Raw genomic sequence first — 19,933 nt, 5'->3', positions numbered from 1 at the left:
CGCTCATCACTAGTTACTAGTACTGAGCACCCGAGCATGGTAATGCCCGCTCATCACTAGTTACGAGTACCGAGCACCCGAGCATGGTAGTGCCCGCTCATCACTAGTTACGAGTACTGAGCACCTGAGCATGGTAGTGCCCGCTCATCACTAGTCATAAGGATTGGATTTGGTCAGGTATGGCTCTTGTGTATCAGACTGCCCTCTTGTGGGGAATAAGAATATGGCATGTTGAAATGACTTGCAGAATTCGCATCTTACTCACTGTCACTTTACAATAATATTCAGTTTGACTCACCGGAAAACTGTGTGAACTTCAGAGCAGATTGGTTCAGGGTGTGGACTCTCTCCGTCTGAGCAGCGATGTCCGCCTCCAGCAAGCTGTGCTTCTGCAGGAGATCTTCCACTTCCAAGAGATGTTTTCCAAAATCTTTAGAGGACAAGGGAACCTGGGGACACAGGGAGGTTTAAGCATCAGAATTCTCACCCTTAACCCTCTTAGAATCGGGCCCCTTTAAATCTTCATTTTTGTCTTGTTTTTTCAGCAATATCAGATTTTGTTTTCTCCGAGATACTGACTTTATCCTGAATGTAGCAGTGAGAGCGTGATCTGCCGGGATCGGGGTTCGGAGGCAGTAGAGATGAGCTAAAGGTTTCCCCAGGACCCTGCTCCGACATGTACCTTGGAGGCCAGCAGCCGCCAGCCCAGGGCAGTGAGAACGTCCTCGCCCGCACTATGGACACCACTGGCTATTACTCGACTTCAACAATGTCTTGACATCGAGAGGCATAGTAATCCGGCTTTACATGATTTAAAGGGATTCTCCACCTTTTGGGGATTTTTTTTTTTATTTAACTACATGTCTTTGGGGTAAAAAAATCAGTTTTGCAATTGGGTTCTATTAAAAAATATCGCACCGTTTTCCTTTTATAGGCTCTTTCTTATTCTGCACAATCAACTTTGATGTGGTCTGTGGACAAAAAGCTCAGAAAAAACCCCCCTAAACAGATTAAAGAGTTATAAACTGTCCATCAGACAGTCATAGCGGGCTCACTGACAGATTCTCAGTTAACTCATTCTGCAGCAACAAATAGACAGTGTAACACAGAGGCTATAGAAGGGAAATGATACAACATTTTTCATGGAACCGAATTGGAAAAATTATTTTTAAGTCTCAGATATGTCCACTTAAATATGCACCCAGAACCACGAGCAGTTCTGGGTGCATATTGCTAATCCCTGCCTAACCATCCATGTATCTAGTAACAAAGATAAAGGGATCTTTAGAAAACGTATTTCAAAAGATCCTTTATGATATGCTAATGAGGCCAGGGACTAGTTGCAAGGGTGTTAGTTCCTGAGCTCATTCTGCCCTCTTAGCATGTTAGCACACCCATAGGCGCGTGCTAATGTAGGGGGGTCAGGGTTATGCCCACCCCTGCAGAAGTAGCCAGCACCATGGTGATCTATGCCTATTGTTATTCTATGTATATGTATTGTGTAAATGGCCACCAGGTGGCAGTGTCATAGCACGGCTGTCCTGGCACCTGGGTAAGCAGGGAAAGAGTTAAGAGAGAGGGAGGGGAGTAAGATATATAAAAGGGTGAGATAGAAGAGGAGGAGGAGAGACCGCCAGTAGTGGTGAGAGAAGCCAAAAGAGTGTATCTGATCCAAAGGGTCACCCCCACGATCACGGACACGCGGGATCCTGTGCGGAAAGAATTGGTCAACAACTGCGTCCCCAGAAGCGGGGTATAGTCCGGACAGTAGGGGGAAGGCATTTTATATTCTTTTGGCTCGAAATACCCGAAGATTCCCCCTGCAAAGCTGCAAAGCTGAAGGTCAGTTACGCCCTCACGGAGAAGGGTATGTCTGGTCCCTGGCCTGAACACGGACGGGAGAACGTCTTCACGCGTGGTCCTTCAAACATGAAAGTGGTCCTGGTGGGTGGGATGGAGTGACCTAAAAGACGGGCAGGCATGGGGTTAACGAGCGGCTGTGCTGTGGACTGTTGAATCCTGCACGCATGACTACTATATGCCTCACACACTAATATGCTATTCAATTCCCATGGCCCAGGCTCATCATCGGTAGTGATGTGCGCACCTGTGTACGTTGCACCGCCGGGCTTAGGGTGAGTGCGCATGGATCAGAAGTCACTGCACTTCCGGTCATGCGCACTAGACCTCTCTGAAGCCGGGACGCGTACACCCGGTGAAGGGGTTAATAGACACTGATTTCACCGTGCCGATACGACCACTTTGCTAGATCGGACCGCCACTGACCTGCATCTCATCCATCCAGTCTATCATGTACACCATTTCCTGGAATATCTTCTGCAGCGCCAGGTTCCTCTCCAGCCGTGCCCTCCTGGCGCTCAGCAGCTCCTTCAGCAGATTCCACTGTCTCTGGATGTTATCCTTCTGAGCGGTTATCCGGCAGATATCATAGTATCCTTCAGACTCCATCTCCTGCGCCAGGTCCGCCACCACCTGTATCCGCTCTTCGTAGGAAGAAATATCTGCTTCGATGGCTTCGTGTTTTTTCATGGCAGCCTCCACGGCAGAGAGGTCGTAACCAAAATTATCCTATCAGGTTAAAGAAATGGGAAAAAAATTAAGAAGTAAGATCGCCCTTCTTCAGGACAGAAATCTCATCGTTCACGTCTTACCTGCGACACGAGCCGCTGGTTCTCGCTGAGCCAGGCCTCCCTCATGGCGGCTTTCTGATCGAACCTTTGGGATAGTAATTCTAGCTTTTCTTGACGTATAAGTTCATTCCGAAGAGCGACCTCCCGCTCATGCTCTGCCTTCTCCAACCGCGTCCAAGCCTAGGTTATATCAGATAGGGATCACTGTCACAGACCGGCCATTGTAGGTCACTTTTGAGAATAGGCCGTCAGGTGTGCACATGAGGAGTAACAACATTTCTGCCCATTATATTAGTATCTTGCCTTTTTATTACCAGTTTTCCCTCTAATTATGTGTTCTCTCTGAGCTAGTGGGGAAAGACTAGCTGCTATAAAGGGCAGCACAGTGGCTCAGTGGTTAGCACTGTATGGTGGCTCAGTGGTTAGCACTGCACGGTGGCTCAGTGGTTAGCACTGTATGGTGGCTCAGTGGTTAGCACTGCAGTCTTGCAGAACTGGGTTCCCGGGTTTCCAATCCCACCAAGCACAACATCTGCAAGGAGTTTGTATGTTCTCCCCGTGTTTGCGTGGGTTTCCTCCGGGTTCTCAGGTTTCCTCCCACACTCCAAAGACATACAGATAGGGAATTTAGATTGTAAGCCCCAATGGGGACAGTGTTGCCAATGTATGTAAAGCAATGTGGAATTAATGGCGCTATATTATTATTATTATTATTATTATATTATTATTATTATTATTATTATTATATTTCCCATACACAGACATGAGGGTCTTCTGTTCCCCCTCTATGTAGCCCATATTCAGGAGCATCAGCAGCATAGAGGACATTATTGTCACAAGTGACAGACAGTCATGTGGTTTCTGGCCATAGAAGGTCACAGCGTTTGGCTGAATGCTCCCTGACTTTCCATTGCTCCTGCTGTCAGTATTCATTGGTATAGGTAGCTTTCCTGCTGGATTCATCTCCCCCTTTTAGACCCAGCAGGAGCTCATCTTCCACCTTCATCAGCATTCTCTTGATGCTTAAATACCCCTTCCTTCCTTGGACTGGTGCTGGTGATATTTTCAGTTCATTTAAGCCTTGGTTGCAAGCAGGTGGCTTGTACTCCTCTGTGGTATTGTTGCTGAAAACCTTGCTGAACTTCTACCTGTGTCATCTGTAGATAAGTAGTTCATGCATTTTATCCCCGTGTGTGTCCTCCTTGTGTCGTCTTTAGTCGACTTTCTATTGTTTCTGCTGTCAGTGTTCAATATAATAGACTGTGAATAAGGAAGCATATTCCGAAACGTGTCCCTCGTCCAGGTTTTTAACCTTTTTAATATGTATTAACAAAGAAGAACAAGTTTTATATTTTGAATGTTGTGCTGGACTTTTTCTTTTTTCCTAGTTCAATATAATAGGTAGCTTTTCTGCTGGATTCATCTCTCTCCCTTTTGGACTAACAGGAGCTCACCTTTCACCCAGCTGTTGATCATCAGCATTTTCTTAGTGCTTAAATACTCCCTTCCTTCCTTGGACTGATGCTGGTGATATTTTCAGTTTCTTCAAGCCTTGGTTGCAAGCAGGTGGCTTGTACTCCTCTGTGGTATCGTTGCTGAACTTCTGCCTGAGTCATCTATAGATAAGTAGTTTATGCATTTTCCCCCATGTGTCCTCCTTATGTCGTCTATAGTGTTTAGTGGAGTTGACAAAGAGCTCATCCATTCCCTATTTAGGGTCCAGCAGTATGGATACCTAGGGTTAGGTATCCGGCTCGGTGCATAGGGTGGTAAGGGACCCCAGGGACCAGCAGTAGGTTCGGTCAGGGGTCACCATCTTCCCTTTCCCTAGACACAGGATTTCTCTTCCCTTTCGCTGTTCACTTGGTACCTCCCCGTACCTAGCGTGACAATTATCCTGAAGTACTGAGCTGTGTAACTGTACATCCAGCTCTAGGGTGAGATAAAACACTTACAAGAAAGATGCAGCAGAGGTCTGTATGTGTCTGTGCCTCACCCCCTCTCCCCCAAATTTCCAAAGTGACAGACACCGAGGCAGGAACCCACCTTGTTAATATCAGAGATGTTCTTCCCCTCGGAGGGCACGTACAGTTTACGTTTCTCTTCCCTCATCTTACTGCGAATAGAGAATAGGAGAACCTCCAAATTCCCTTTTTCCTGAAACCTAGAAAAAAAAAAGCAGAGAATGGATCCGGTGACCCGCGCTGCCCCTATAATGGTCCACAATGTCTCCATCCTCTATTCCGCCATGCTCCTTGTCTTAGTACAAGCAGAAGGCTAAAGTCCATGGCTGCCAATTGTATCTGAAGACGCCCATACACATTAGATCACGGGTGCACGATTTTTTGGGGTCTGATGCTCCCAATACCAAGTTATGCTACTCACATGGGCTGCAAAAAAGCTCCAAAAACCCCGTCAGACCCTCCATGAGGGCCACATAACAGTAGGGGAGGAGAGGAGATCCATCATCGACGTAATATTAAGATTCTCTACTCAAAATTCATAAAAAAAGGTAATTCCAACACTTTACGCGTTTCGGAGAAAGTAGACTCCTTATTCATAAGCAACATGTTGCTTATGAATAAGGAGTCTACTTTCTCCGAAACGCGTCACACGTAAATATATCTTGCACTTGGTTGGAATTACCTTTTTTTATGAATTTTGAATAAAGAATCTGTTTATTACGTCGGTGCTGGATCTTCTCTCCTCCCCTCCTCCTCTTGATGTGACTGATTATTCAGCTGTGGAAGCCACACCACTTGTTCCGTGCGCCGGACCAGAAGTTGGAGAGACCTGATTTGGAGTGGTGAGCTGAACTAAATTCCTTATTTGTGCTCTCCATTGTAGTTTATGGGAGTTGTGGAGACACTTGATTGCTACACAATGCCCATAGACTCAAATGAATATGGCTGAATTCATGAATGACTCACTCCCATCTACTCTCTACTCCTCCCATACAAGAGTCAGGACCGCCATTCTCAAGACCACAGTATACTCCTCACCAGCCCCTGGTGCCGTGCCATGTCTCACTCTCCTTAGAAGGAAACTACATGTGAGCATTTGTGTGTCACAACCGCATGTTATCTTGGGAGGATCTGGGATCAGATGTGTGTAGTTGATCACAGGTCCTCTTTAGTACCTGCTCATCGTTTACCCTGAGTTGGAGCTTATCTAATTCCATCCGTAAGGTTCCTTTCTATCCTGCAGTGATCTAACAGCTAGTTGTAATCTTCACTGCAGCCACTCCCTTCTGCTATAAATATCCGCTTTTCACTCCTTCCTATGCCGGCTATAGCTCATACCTATGCTGTCCACTTTGAAGGAGCCAGTCTCTGGAGAAGCTGAGGTGTCGCTTCTGTTGCAGCTGAGAAGTTTCCTGCAGGAGAAGCTGTGGAGTGTTATTTGTTGTGTTTTTCCCCACCTGTTTGCCTTACCTTCCTCATGTTGTCTTACTTTAGTGGCGAGACTAGTGTTTTGCTGGCGTCCACTAGTCAGAGTGGGTTTATGGCATGTGATGGCGCACGGCGTGAAGGACCTGTCTAGGGACGTTAGGGATTGCAGGGATCAGTCTCAGGTGAGTGTTAGGAGGTGACCCCGCTCCCCTCTCCCTAGCGCCAGGACTTTCTGTTGTATTGCTGCCCTGCTGTTCCCTCTGTGTTGCGCCACTCCCCGGCAGTCCTGGCGTGACATCTGCAGTCACATTGTGACTGTTCAAAAAACCATAGAAAAGAGTGAATGACACTACCTTGATGCAAAAACAGTATATAAATTTTATTAATCACTTATATAGACAAGCGCAATTAAAATTAAAAGGTTCAAGACGTGCTGGTAAGGATACAAAATAGGGTGGAACATGCACCACACTGCTGGCTATGTATATAGTAGGCACATCAGCCTATGGCTGGGTACTCCGTGTCATAAATGGTAACACTAAACAAGGCACTCAGTGGTTACCCTATAAAGTACATAAAGTGCAGCATAGTGCAGAGATGTAATTAATGCTAGGCAGAGGGCCAGTAAAAAGTGCCTATTGTGCAGAGCATATCGCTCACAGAGTGAAAAAAGGGAGGGGGACTCTAATCCACTGCTGCCCGTACCGGTAACCAACAGAGGCACAAATTTACAAAGGGTTAAGAAGGACACATACCCATAATAGCCAAGTCAGCAAGATGGAGGTGCAACTCCACAGACCCCAACGCGTTTCGCGAGGGCTTCTTCAGAGGGAGTCGACCCGCACTTGTCTATATAAGTGATTAATAAAATTTATATTCTGTTTTTGCATCAAGGTAGTGTCATTGACTCTTTTCTATGGTTTTTTTTAACATGTTTATGGAGTCTCTACCAGGGATTACGTACCCTTTTTGTCCTGTATAGGGGTTATGGTGATCAGTTGTGACCACCAAAAATTTCCCCCACATGGTTTTGTTCAGATGTTGTTTATACACATTGTGACTGGGTCCAGATGGGGGTGCAGAAACTTGGCCCTCAAGGTAAATGTGAATAGTGATCTTTTATTGAGAGGAACTTGTAGGACCAGCACAAGCACAGTGCCACATAGACAGCGGTGGACACCGCGTCATACCTGACTATGCCAGTTGCTACCTCTTCTGAGGACCCCCTGCACGCACACTGATGAAGGTCTTTGACCGAAACGTCTGTGTTTGTGCTGGTCCTACAAGTTCTTCTCAATAAAAGACCACTATTCACATGTATCTTGAGGGCCAAGCTTCTACATCTACTTGAGACGGTTTTGGACCCTACTTGAGCACCACCCCAGAAGCGTGTACCAACTCACTATGTGTCCGTATGGGGACCGTGTGTGCACAGAATGGCACTGTGGGTGGCCCCCGGGCCGGAGATTGTGCACCCCTGCATTAGATTAACCCATTCTGCCTATTTCCTCATTAAGGACACTTATGGGTTTGTGTATGGAAGATTTGGGAGGTGCAGGTCTCGGCCAAACAAACCAACATCTATCCAAGGAATGTGGCCACCTGAGCACTCACTTGCAAGGTTTTTCCGTGGTGCAGTACGTGGTAAATGCCTGAAGCTGCTGCTGGACGCCGAGCAGAGAGTTAGCAAACTTCTGGTTTGTGATGATGGATATGGTCCTCTCTATCCACTCTAGAAGCTCTGTTGCCAGGACCTCATATCTGCGGATGTCCTTCTCAGTCTCGATGGCCTGGTCCAGGACCTGCAGAGAAGCAATGACGGAGGCAAAGCTTTATAAGATCATGGAATGCAAAATTTAGTCCAAACAGGAGATCATTGATCTGGGATACAATGCCACAAGCAGCAGTCTACAGGGAAAATCCATATATACTATACAGTGTGTCCACCCATATCCTGTCCACCGCCATTAACCTGAGAACGGCGGCAGCTATAGGCATAGAAGTGGTGTCTAGGTATAGTAAAGTAGCCATGCGCTACGCAATGAAACCACCTATAGCGCCACCTGGTGGAAAACAACGGAGTTAGCATTTTTATCTCGAAAACGGAACGAGATAGAGAAAAAAAGTGAAGTACAAAGTTGTAGAGCATCATCAATTCAATACGAATCGACACCTTGCATACAGAAATGCTATGATATGAAACCCATGACCCCCCAAAACATTGAATGCTGGTCACGCATATGGCGCTCATTTAACTTTGATGCTCAAAGTGGCCCCCGTCAGCTGCAATGCACATCTGGACTCTGCACAGCATACTGTATCTTGCTGCACGTTGTGCAATATGTTAGGTGACACGTTTGCACAAGCATCTGTGATACGTGGTCGTAGGTCCTGCAATGTTGGTGGAGGGGTCGCATACACCTGCTGTTTGATGTGACCTCACAGAAACAAGTCCAATGGGGTCAGGTCAGGTGAGCGTGGAGGCCACTCCATGCAGCCACCATACCCAATGACTTGTAGGAAGGTCTCCATGAGGTATCGCTTCATGTCCGCAGCCTTGTGAGTTTTACACGTTCTAATCATAGCATTTCTGTATGCAAGGTGTCGATTCGTACTGAATTGATGATGCCCTACAACTTTGTAATTCACTTTTTTTCTCTATCTCGTTCCGTTTTCGAGATAAAAATGCTAACTCCGTTGTTTTCCACCAGGTGGCGCTATAGGTGGTTTCATTGCGTAGCGCATGGCTACTTTACTATACCTAGACACCACTTCTTTGCCTATAGCTGCCGCCGTTCTCAAGTTAATGGCGGTGGACAGGATATGGGTGGACACACTGTATACCATCTATGCACCACCTTATACGGTCCCTGTTGGGACATAGACCTCACCTTTCCAATGCGCTTCCCCTCCACCGCCAGCGCCTTCATCTTGGAGAAGTAATGATAAAAAGACACTACGTATGTGATGATGGATTTCTCATCCGGATTCTCTGTGTTTACATCTATAGGAAAAGAAAGGATAGAATATAACGACTGATGAGGTGCTTAAAAACTATATTTCCGTCATTAGAACAATGATGACATATATTGGTCTATGATGATAAATTCCTTTACACTCTCCAGTGATGCAACTTTGCAAAAAGAAAAAATGAAAAAAAAATGGTTCTGTATTTTTTTTACTAGCGTGCAATATCGCCACCTGCTGTTCAAAAAGTAATTATCTCTACACAGAACAAAGCCTATAATTCTAGCCTCAAATGAGTGATTTGAAGGGTTTTTTTTCCCAAGATGGTACCCTATTCATAAGTTAGGGATATACCTTACTGATCACTGGGGGTCCAGCTGTCGGGACCCCCAGTGGTTAGAGAAGTGAGCCCCTGTCTGAGGTATACACACCACCGCTCCATTCACAATACAGCCAGAGATAGCCGGGTTCAGCACGCTGCTATTTCCAGTTTTCTAGCAGTCGGACCCCGGAAATTAGTAAGTTATTCCCTTTCCTATGGATGTGGGATAACTTTACTAGCTTGAAAATAAACATTTTAATATCTCCGCCCTACAGCACAAGCATATGCATCCAGTACAGGAGGATACAGAGGATACAGAGGATACAGACTGACACGTGCACTTACCTGTCCAGGCTTTCCTGTCTGCCTCTTGCTCCGCATTGGTTTACCATAGTAATCCACCACGCATCTCTGAGGACAAAGTCCCCGGTAATATAGGCCAGCTCTGGCAGTGGCACGCCACCCGAGTATTCAGGGAGCTGATGTGCAAGACACTACTTCATAGGAGTATACTGCTGGTCCACTTTGCAGTTCCTCCCTACAGTTAACCTCCGGACATACTCTGCTCTGCTACACCACTGGGCTCTGCTACAACCCTTTTCTTTGCTACATTGCTGGGCAATATTATATAGCTACAGGTGAGTCTCTTAATATACCCAACTCCGCTACATCATTACAATGAGTCTCTGGACATACCCAGCTCTGCTACACCACTAGGCTCTGCTACAACAATTTGCTTTGCTTCTTCACTGGGCTCTGTTGTATCACTACAGGGAGTCTCCTAACATAATCAACACTGCTACATCATTACAATGAGTCTCCGGACATACCCAGCTCTGCTACACCACTAGGCTCTGCTACAACAATTTGCTTTGCTTCTTCACTGGGCTCTGTTGTATCACTACAGGGAGTCTCCTAACATAATCAACACTGCTACATCATTACAATGAGTCTCTGGACATACCCAGCTCTGCTACACCACTAGGCTCTGCTACAACAATTTGCTTTGCTTCTTCACTGGGCTCTGTTGTATCACTACAGGGAGTCTCCTAACATAATCAACACTGCTACATCATTACAATGAGTCTCCGGACATACCCAGCTCTGCTACACCACCGGACTCTGTACAACCCTTTGCTTTGCTTCATCACTGGGCTCTGTTATATAACTAAAGTGAGTCTCCTAACGTACTCAACTCTGCTACATCATTACAATGAGTCTCTGCACATACCCAGCTCTGCTATACCACTAGGCTTTGCTACAACCCTTTGCTTCTTCACTGGGGTTTGCTATATCACTACAGTAAAGGGTGCTTTACACGCTACGACATCGCTAGTGATCTCGTTAGCGATGTGACATGCCAGATCGCAGATGAGATCTGCCGGGATCGCACATGTGATCGGCGCTATAGAAAACGACCTATGTGCGATCTCGGCAGATCGCATCTGCGATCTGGCGTGTCACATCGCTAATGAGCGCTAGCGTACCCAGCTGTCTTACAACATTACAATGAGTCTCTGGACATGCACAGCTCTGCTACACCACTAGGTTCTGCTACAACCCTTTGCTTCATCATCGCTGGAATCTGTTATATAACTACAGTGAGTCTCCTAACATACCCAGCTGTGCTACAACTTTACAATGAGTCTCTGGACATGCACAGCTCTGCTACACCACTGGGCTCTGCTACATTCCTTTGCTTCATCACTGGGCTCTGCTATATCACTACAGAAAGTCTCCTAGCCTACTCATCTTTGCTATGTTGCTACGAGTCTCCTACCACCATACCCAGATCTGCTACACCACTGGGCTCTGCTACAGTGCTCCACTTTGTTTTATGTCTGAGCTCTGTTACATCATTACAGCGAGCCTTCTGATCTTTTCAGTTCTACCTCATCATTAACTCCTCTCCACAGTGCTGTGTATTAGACTCTGCTTTATTAGGGTTCCTTTGCTGTGTTTCCAGCTTCCTTATCCAACTGCCTCCCATCCTCCACTGCTCCAACCTGTTCACCTCGCTGCACCAACGTCATCTGTCTGAGCTGCACAATTGCTCGCCTGGACCAAGGACATCGAGACGCCACATCACCAGACGACACAACGCATGTATTGCACTCACCTTCGGGGTCCAGCAGTTTGATCAGTCCCAGCTGTTGCTCGGCTGCATTAAAGGCTTGCTGAAGGTTATAAGTGGCATTCGACTTGGCCAGCCTGCTGAAGTCAATGGTATCTGGTCTGATGACGAGAACACAGTTGGTTAGTCTCACGTTGCATGTCGTTTATATAGCAATATGTGACGCCCTGGACCCCAGGGGTCACAGGTAACACCAACACCACCTCACACACACACACCCATCTCACTGTGGGGACACAACCGTCACCCGAAAGGGAGACCTGATGCCTCCCTCAGGGCAGGTAGAGCACACCAGGTGGGCGGAGCCAGGCGGAAAGGCACGCCCACCGAGGAGACTACTGTCCTGAGGCAGGAAGTTCAGAGAGCAGTTCAGAGGAGAGAGTGGAGAGACAGTGAAAGTGGCAGGAGGTGAAGAAGCGGAGCTAACACGTCAGGCAGGGTGGCCGTCTGCAGTCGTCCCGATACACAACCGGCAGAACAACCGGCAAAACCTTAGGGACCGGCTGAGGGTTGGAGCCCGCCGGACCTGAACCGGTGAGTCAAATGTTTTACCGGAGCACCAGAGAGCGGGTACTCAGACCCTGACCTAGCTCAGAAGCCACCGAGTTTAGGCAAATTGACTGATTGCTGGCTGGACTTCACGGGTTCACCCACACCCAAGTCCCGACAGAAGGTAAAAGCCCACAGTTACCGGGTGAGTACCACCACCAAGGGCCAAACACCCGACGTGCCAGCGCCTGCGGGTAACAGACGGCTCCTCCGGCAGCCAAAACGCCGAGGAGCGGGCTACCACTGCTCAGGCAGGGGAACCAAACACACAACACAGGTGCAAGGGAAAAGGGGCCACCAGCAACTCCACAGGGGACACCGGCAGCCGGCTGCGGGACCCGACCATCACTGAATTTTGGTTTACTACTGACTCCGTGTGTGGTTAATCGTGAGTACATCAGTGCCACCCGGGCACGGCACCGCAGCGCGGCCCCCTTGCACCGCGACCCCTCCAGCAACGCCCGGGCCCCGGGACACACCGCCCCTGCCCACGGAGGGGCTAACACCAAGGCTGCGCCACAACACCGTCCCCCGGGAGCCCCACCATCATCCGCAGCGGTGGTGCATCATCTCACCACGAACCGTGGGTGGCGTCACGACTCACCCAGCAACCACGCGGCCTTCCCGGCTGCGCAACCTCCCCCTCTTCACCCGACACTGCCAGACCGGCTAACAGAGCGACGTGGCCCCCGGTCCAGAGGCGCTCGAGCCACCGACAACCCGAGCCCGGACTCAGAGCGGCTCGGCCCGAAGCGGCGGAGCAGCCGAGCCCCTCTCAGGGCGGTACAAATACAATATGCAAAAGTGCTGTACAAAGACGGTCACAACGGACATCGGTCCCGGTCCTTATGTAATTTCTAGGAATACTTCATAACGATGAACATGCCGGGGATCACCCGATTAATTAGCAAATGCTTGTTCATCAGGTGATTAAATGATTCACGTCGGCTTAAAACTCAATTATCGGCAGTGCATCATCCCGTGATAAAGACCCTGTGCACACGCTGCAGTTTTTGACGCTTTTTTTTTTTTTAAAAAAAAATCTGCATCAAAATCTCCATGCCTCTCCCGAAGCCAGCATTTTCTATGGATTTTGGATTTGCTGTGCACACGGTGCGTTTTTTTCCCATGAGTTTTGATGCAGAAAAAACCTGCAGCATGTCAATCATTGGACCAGTTTAGCAGCATTCTTTCACTTTTTCATCCATTGACATTAATGACATCAAAAACCGCACCTAAATCACATCAGGTTTTTGGAGCGTTTTTTGCCACAAAGTGCAGATTTGGTGCAGAAAATTTCAGCCCCAATTCTGCAGTGTGTGCAAATAGCCTAAAGGCCTGTCACAAACCACCGGGGGGTCACTCAGAAATCCCCCGCGCTGGCTACCAGTACGTCACAATCGGGGGGTAACAAGCAGGAGTCAACCCTCCTTTATACCTCCCGACCGACAGACAGAGCACGTGACGCGCTCTCTAGCGCCCCTCTTATAGTCAGGCCAATTATGGAATTGCCCGACAATAAGCAAGGAGGCCGCTATACTACTTATGCCGATTATTGAAGGGTCCCCGGTGAGAGTAGGGTATATATTCCCCCGACCTCCGCGGGCGGAATATATAAAATCTCCCCGAATCTCACTGGCCTCCCCACAATAATCCTTGGCACAACTCGCTGCCACCAACCGATTTACGGTAACTATTAGCCGAACACACAGACGTGGGATTCAAGATCGAGATAACAGAACAGCCCAAGATTAATTATATAATTTAATCGCCTAAAGCACACTAGAAACTACAATATATACAATAGGGAATCTACAGAATATACAGTTATGTCAGAGTACAGTTACAGATAAAGCATGGTTTACAACAGGTATGCAATTCAATCAGTTACCTTGTGCGTCTGGCCACAGGGGGGCGCTGTAGACCAGGTTTCCAGGAACTCTCTCACAGGTCTGTCCCAACCAGGCCCCCGAGCAGAAGAACACTGGAAAATGGCCGAAGTAGGGTTATCAACCTGGGCAAATCCAGGTCCCCTCCTACCTTAGTGACCTCACAGGGAGCACTGCTCCACCCCTGGCTGGAGTTATGGACAAATTCACAACATGGAATATGGGCCATAACTTTGCCTGGGAGCGTCGTAGGCGGACGCCAATGCTCTCATTGTGACAGTTATGAATTTAGCTACAGAACGAGGGGACTCATGACCTGTCTACGAGTTCCCATATGGCTGATATCACGCCTGGGGCATTTCCCAATGTCCTGCTCCCATAAAAAGGGTGTGCCGGCATCGTCTGCATGCGGAGACACCATTTTTATGGTTGCCATATTTATCGGAAATATGGCTTGCGAGATATGAACCATTTTTTACTGGAGTCGTTCTGTCTGCTAGTTCCATAGCCTTGCTAATGAGATACAACTCTTGTTACAGGGTGACGGCAGGGAGTCATCCTGTGTCCTTTGTCCTAAAGCCACCTAATTTCCATATCACAGGACATGGCCATGGATTTGTTGCTAAACCAGTTGTGTGAAGGGAAGGGGGTAGTGACACCAGGAGAGGGCTTCCTGACATGACTTGAATGTCATGATTTATCGTCATATCTCCGGATTTACCTCACACCTCCCCCCTTTTGAGGGCGCTAGGGGGCAGCACACTCCGGTGTTCCCCCGTGCGCCCGTCCGCGACCTCTCCTTGTCGGGACAGCCCGTCTGCGTTACCGTGGTCACGGCCCCTTTTGTGGCGAATGGTGAAGTTGTATTGCTGGAGCGCAAGGCTCCATCGCAACAATCGCCCATTCGTCCCAGAGACGGTGTGCAACCAGCTGAGGGGATTGTGGCCCGTCTCCACGATGAAGTGGCGCCCGTATAGATAGGGTTGCAGACGCTGCAGGGCCCACACTATGGCCAGGCACTCCTTCTCCATCGTGGAATAGGCAACTTCCCTTGGTAACAGCTTCCTGCTCAGGTACAAGACTGGGTGCTCTTGGCTCGCAGAGTCCACCTGGCTGAGCACCGCACCGAGGCCGAAGTCACTGGCGTCGGTCTGTACTACAAACGGCCGCGTGAAGTCGGCTGCCTGTAGCACGGGCGGGCTGGACAGGGCGTCCTTTAGGGCCCGGAAGGCTGTCTCGCAGTCCATTGTCCAATCGACTGCAGAGGGCAGCTTCTTCTTGGTGAGGTCCGTCAAGGGCTTTGCCAGGCTACTATAGCATGGAACAGACCTCCTATAGTACCCAGCGGTCCCCAAGAAGGACATCACCTGCTTCTTGGTCCTGGGGGTAGGCCAGGATGCGATGGCCTCCACTTTCTCAGGCTCGGGCTTCAGTGTTCTCCCACCTACCCGGTGACCGAGGTACTGGACCTCGCTCATGGCCAGCTGACACTTTCCCGGCTTGATGGTCAAACCTGCCCGGTGGATCCGCCTGAGCACCTGTGCTAGATGCTCTAGGTGGTCCTCCCAGGTGGGACTGAAGACGGCAATGTCATCCAGGTACGCGGCCGCGTACCCTTCAAGTCCCTTGAGCAGGGTGTTGACCATCCGCTGGAAAGTGGCAGGGGCATTCCTCATCCCGAATGGCATCACCGTGGACTCGTACAGTCCAAATGGGGTAATAAAGGCAGAGCGTTCCCTGGCCTTGCGAGTCAGGGGGATCTGCCAATATCCCCGGCTCAGATCCATGATGGTCAGGTACTGAGCCCCGGCCAACTGATCGAGCAGGTCATCGATGCGTGGCATTGGGTACGCATCGGCGACCGTGACCGCATTGAGCCCCCTGTAGTCCACGCAGAACCGAGTGGTTCGGTCCTTCTTAGGGACGAGGACTACAGGCGAGGCCCAAGCGCTGTTGGATGCCTGGATCACCCCCAGCTTCAGCATCTCGTCAATCTCCTGGCGCATGTGTTGCTGCACCTCCAGGGAGACCCGATATGCTGAACGCCGGATCGGGGGATGATCCCCAGTGTCCACGTGATGGACAGCCAAGTCAGTCCTTCCGGGCTGGTTGGTAAACAACCCCCGGAAGGGGTGTAGGGTGGCCCACAGCTGGGACCGTTGGTCCTCCAAGAGCTGGTGGCCAACCTCCACATCCTCAATGGATCCGCCTGCCCTAACCTGGGCTAGCATATCCAAGAGGGTTTCCGCTTCTCCCTCCTCGGGCAGGTTGCACACGGGGAGCGCACATGCCTCCCGCTCATGATGTGCCTTCATCATGTTCACATGGAAGGGCTTCCGCCTTCCACGGGCAGGGTCCAGGGTGACCAGGTACGTCACAGGGTTGAGCTGCTGGTACACGAGGTATGGGCCTTCCCAGGCTGCCTGAAGCTTGTCCTGTGGTACGGGGACCAGTACCCACACCTTTTGACCCACTTGGTAGGTCCTCTCACAAGCGTTCTGGTCGTACCAACGCTTCTGATCGGCCTGGGCTTGAGCCATATTGTCGTGTACCAGTTGCGTCAAGGCCTGCATTTTGTCCCGGAAGCGCATGACATACTCGATAACCGACACTCCAGGGGTGGCCAAATCCCCTTCCCAAGCCTCTTTCACCAGAGCCAGGGGGCCCCGCACACGTCGCCCGTACAGGAGCTCAAACGGTGAGAATCCTGTTGAGGCCTGTGGAACCTCCCGGTAAGCAAATAACAGGTGTGGGAGATACCGCTCCCAGTCACGCCCATGGGAGTCGACCAACATCTTAAGCATCTGCTTTAAGGTGCCATTGAACCGCTCGCACAGGCCATTAGTCTGTGGATGGTACGGGCTGGCCACCAGATGTCGCACCTCGACTTGCTTACAGAGGGTCTCCATCAGCTGGGACATGAATTGGGTCCCCCGGTCGGTGAGCATTTCCTGGGGAAAACCCACTCGGGAGAAAATCTCCAGCAATGCGGTGGCCACCTTGTCAGCCCGAATGGACGACAAGGCCACTGCTTCTGGGTACCGGGTGGCATAGTCCACTACCGTCAGTATGAAGCGTTTCCCGGAGCTGCTGGGGATGGCCAGCGGGCCGACCAGATCCACAGCCACCCTCCTGAAAGGCTCATCGATGATTGGCAGAGATACCAGTGGGGCTTTGGGGCGTGGCCCCGCCTTCCCCACTCTCTGACAGGTTTCACACGAACGGCAGTAGGCAGCCACATCGGCCCCCATTTTTGGCCAGTAGAAATGCTGGTTTAACCTGGCCTTGGTCTTAGCGATCCCTAGGTGTCCGGCCATCGGAATCTCATGTGCGATCCGCAACAACTCCGTCCGGAACGGATAGGGTACCACCAACTGTTGGTCCCTGGGCCACGCCTCCGGTGAACCCTGCTGGACCGTGGCCCGGTACAGCCGTCCTTGGTCCCAGACCACTCGCTCCGGGTCCGAGTCCGAGGGAGGCTGTGCCGCCTGCTCCTTTAGAGCTTTCAGGCTGTCGTCAGCTTCTAACGCTGCCTGAAACCCCTGACTAGATGTGGCCAGAATCGACGAGACTGTCACATCTTCGGTCAGTACCCCGGGACCTGTGTCCTGGCCTCCACCTGACTCGGCTGCCACTTGGTCAGAAGGGGAAGAGCTATCGGACCTCCGGGAGGCCCCTTGGCTTCCAGCACTCCCACTGCGGGTGACAGCGGCCACAGCCGCTGCGACCGTGGGTCGTGCCTGCTCCTCCTCCGTTCCTGACCAAGTCGCCGGTTCAGGCAGACCTACCTGGCTTCCTGACACCCCGGTTGTGGGGGAACCATGCACCGAGATCTTACCTGGGAGCACTTCCGCTCCTGGACCGGCCCCAATCTCACCTGCCTGTTCCCCTCCTGCAGCAACAGAACCCCGGTGTGAAATCTCTGGGGACCCCACATTTGCTGTGGTAGCCCCCACCCCACACACTGGTCCTCCCCCCGCAGCACCCTGCTCTCTGCTTATCCCTGCAGAGGGCAGCAGATCCCAGCTCACAGGCTGGTTACTTGTAGAGGCATTGTCACACCTTTCTCTGACCCCCTCCCCTGTCACAGCTGCAGCTGCGTGTGTGTCTATGGTGTCTGTGCAAGCAGAAATATCAGAGTTCACTCCCTCCTCCCTTACATCATTCATAGATAACACATTAACATTGTCCGGAGGCACGTCAGCACTGGCTGAAGGTTCAGCCTTTGGGGCGGGGCCAAACTGGGAGGTTATTTGCCCCAAATCTGTCCCAAGTAGCACGTTTGCAGGGATCCGATCAGTTACCCCCACCTCCCTCACCCCTCGCCCTGCGCCCCAGTCCACATAAATGTCAGCAACAGGCAGCGCCGGGTCAATGCCTCCAATCCCGGAGACAGCGAGGGTTTTTCCAGGGATCAAGTCTTGGGGGGACACCATCTCAGGCCGCACCAGAGTCACCTCCGAGGCGCTGTCTCGCAGTCCTATGGTCACAGACTGGCCGACGGTGACAGGTTGGAAGCTGTCCAGGGACCTACCACCACCCCCACCCACACAATACACCTTGGGCGGCCCTTGGGACGGGGACGGAGCCGGGGCCTTGGGACGCTGAGGGCACATGGCCTTGAAGTGTCCAGGTAGGTTGCACTGGTGGCACCGTCTTGGTTCTGCCACGGGCCTGGAGAGGGGAGTTGAGGGGGGCACCCCCTGCAGTCTAGGGGCAGGTGGGGCAGTCGCAGAATTCATCTTACCCCCTCTCCAGGTGCTGCTGGTGGCCGCTCTCCTGGCCTCAGGGGCCCGGTTGTTGGTGTAGTCATCGGCAAGGGCAGCGGTAGCCGTGGACCCCTTTGGCTTCTGGTCTCGGATGAACTGGCGGAGATCCTCAGGGCAGTTCCACAAGAGTTGCTCCGTGATGAACAAGTCCAGGATCTCCGGTCCGGTGGAAAGCTGCAGGCCTTGGGTCCAGTGGTCGGCAGCTCGGGCAAGTGCCCGCCTGTGGTCAGCCCAGGAGTCCTTTGGTCCCTTCTGTAGGCTCCGGAACTTCTTGCGGTAGGACTCCGGGGTGAGGTTGTACTGTTGGATCAGGGCCCGCTTGATGGTGTCGTAGCCCTGATCTGCCTCAGCAGGCAAGTCCCCAAGGATATCCAGGGCCTTACCCCTTAAACGGGGGGTCAGGTATTTGGCCCACTGGTCCTTGTTCAGATGGTGCTGCAAGCAAGTCCGCTCAAAAGCAGTCAAGAAAGAGTCCAAGTCTCCATCCTTCTCCAGCACTGGGAAGTCCTCAACACGGACCTTTGGAAGTTTGGTGTCTTGAAGGTCACGTGTGGCTGATGAGGGCCGGAGCTGAGCTAGCTGCAGCTGGTAGTCACGCTCTGCCTGGCGCTCTTCACGCGCTGCCTGCCGCTCTGCCCTGCGCTCTGCCATGAGTATCTCGTAGGTATCCCGGTCTCCAGCCTGGAGAAGGGCCATAGCCATTTGAAGAAGGCTATCCGAGCCTCCCAGGCTCGGTGGAATGGCACGTGGTGATCTGCGGCCCGCTGCGGAGCCTGGTGCTTCACTGTCCATTGCAGAGCGGAGGGCTGGCATCTGGCTCGTTGAGGAACCTTGGGCGAGCTCCTCCTCATCTTGTCCAGCAGTGCCCGGTTGTGCAATGTCCTCGGCAGAACGGTTTTCTGGCGTCGAGCTCCTGGAGGGCTCGTGGACAACCTCCTCATCGTCTCTGGCCTGAGCATCGGCCATTCCTTTGGCTTTGCTCCTGGTGCTATCAGCCATTGTTGCAGACTTTGGTCACTGACACAGAACTGACACCTGATGCCTCCACACACCTTACAGTATCTGCACTCTGACACTCTAGTGTTGAGCTAGTCTGAAGACCCCAGCAGCCACAGCTGCTGCAGGCAGTCTTTAGTGTCTGGGAGTATGGGTCTCACACTCACACACACTATTATCTCGATCCCACCGCTATGCCACCAATATGTCACAAACCACCGGGGGGTCACTCAGAAATCCCCCGCGCTGGCTACCAGTACGTCA

General features: G+C 51.0%; 1 protein-coding gene across 1 annotated transcript in view; it reads right to left on the bottom strand.

Moving 5' to 3' along the window:
* The window catches only part of SPTBN4 (spectrin beta, non-erythrocytic 4), a 138,294-nt gene that overhangs the window by 99,109 nt on the left and 19,252 nt on the right, over positions 1-19,933 (bottom strand). The window contains exons 7-13 of the mRNA XM_075323644.1: positions 11,452-11,567; positions 8,935-9,047; positions 7,658-7,845; positions 4,698-4,815; positions 2,673-2,831; positions 2,287-2,589; positions 299-449 (exon numbers count right to left, since the gene is read on the bottom strand). Of these exons, the coding sequence (XP_075179759.1) occupies positions 299-449; positions 2,287-2,589; positions 2,673-2,831; positions 4,698-4,815; positions 7,658-7,845; positions 8,935-9,047; positions 11,452-11,567 (1,148 nt within the window). The remainder of the gene's footprint in view (positions 1-298; positions 450-2,286; positions 2,590-2,672; positions 2,832-4,697; positions 4,816-7,657; positions 7,846-8,934; positions 9,048-11,451; positions 11,568-19,933) is intronic.

Source organism: Anomaloglossus baeobatrachus, chromosome 9, assembly GCF_048569485.1.
Source record: "Anomaloglossus baeobatrachus isolate aAnoBae1 chromosome 9, aAnoBae1.hap1, whole genome shotgun sequence".
Taxonomy (NCBI): domain Eukaryota; kingdom Metazoa; phylum Chordata; class Amphibia; order Anura; family Aromobatidae; genus Anomaloglossus; species Anomaloglossus baeobatrachus.
The sequence above is the reverse complement of the archived record's forward strand: the minus strand, read 5'-3'. Positions and strand labels throughout refer to the sequence as shown.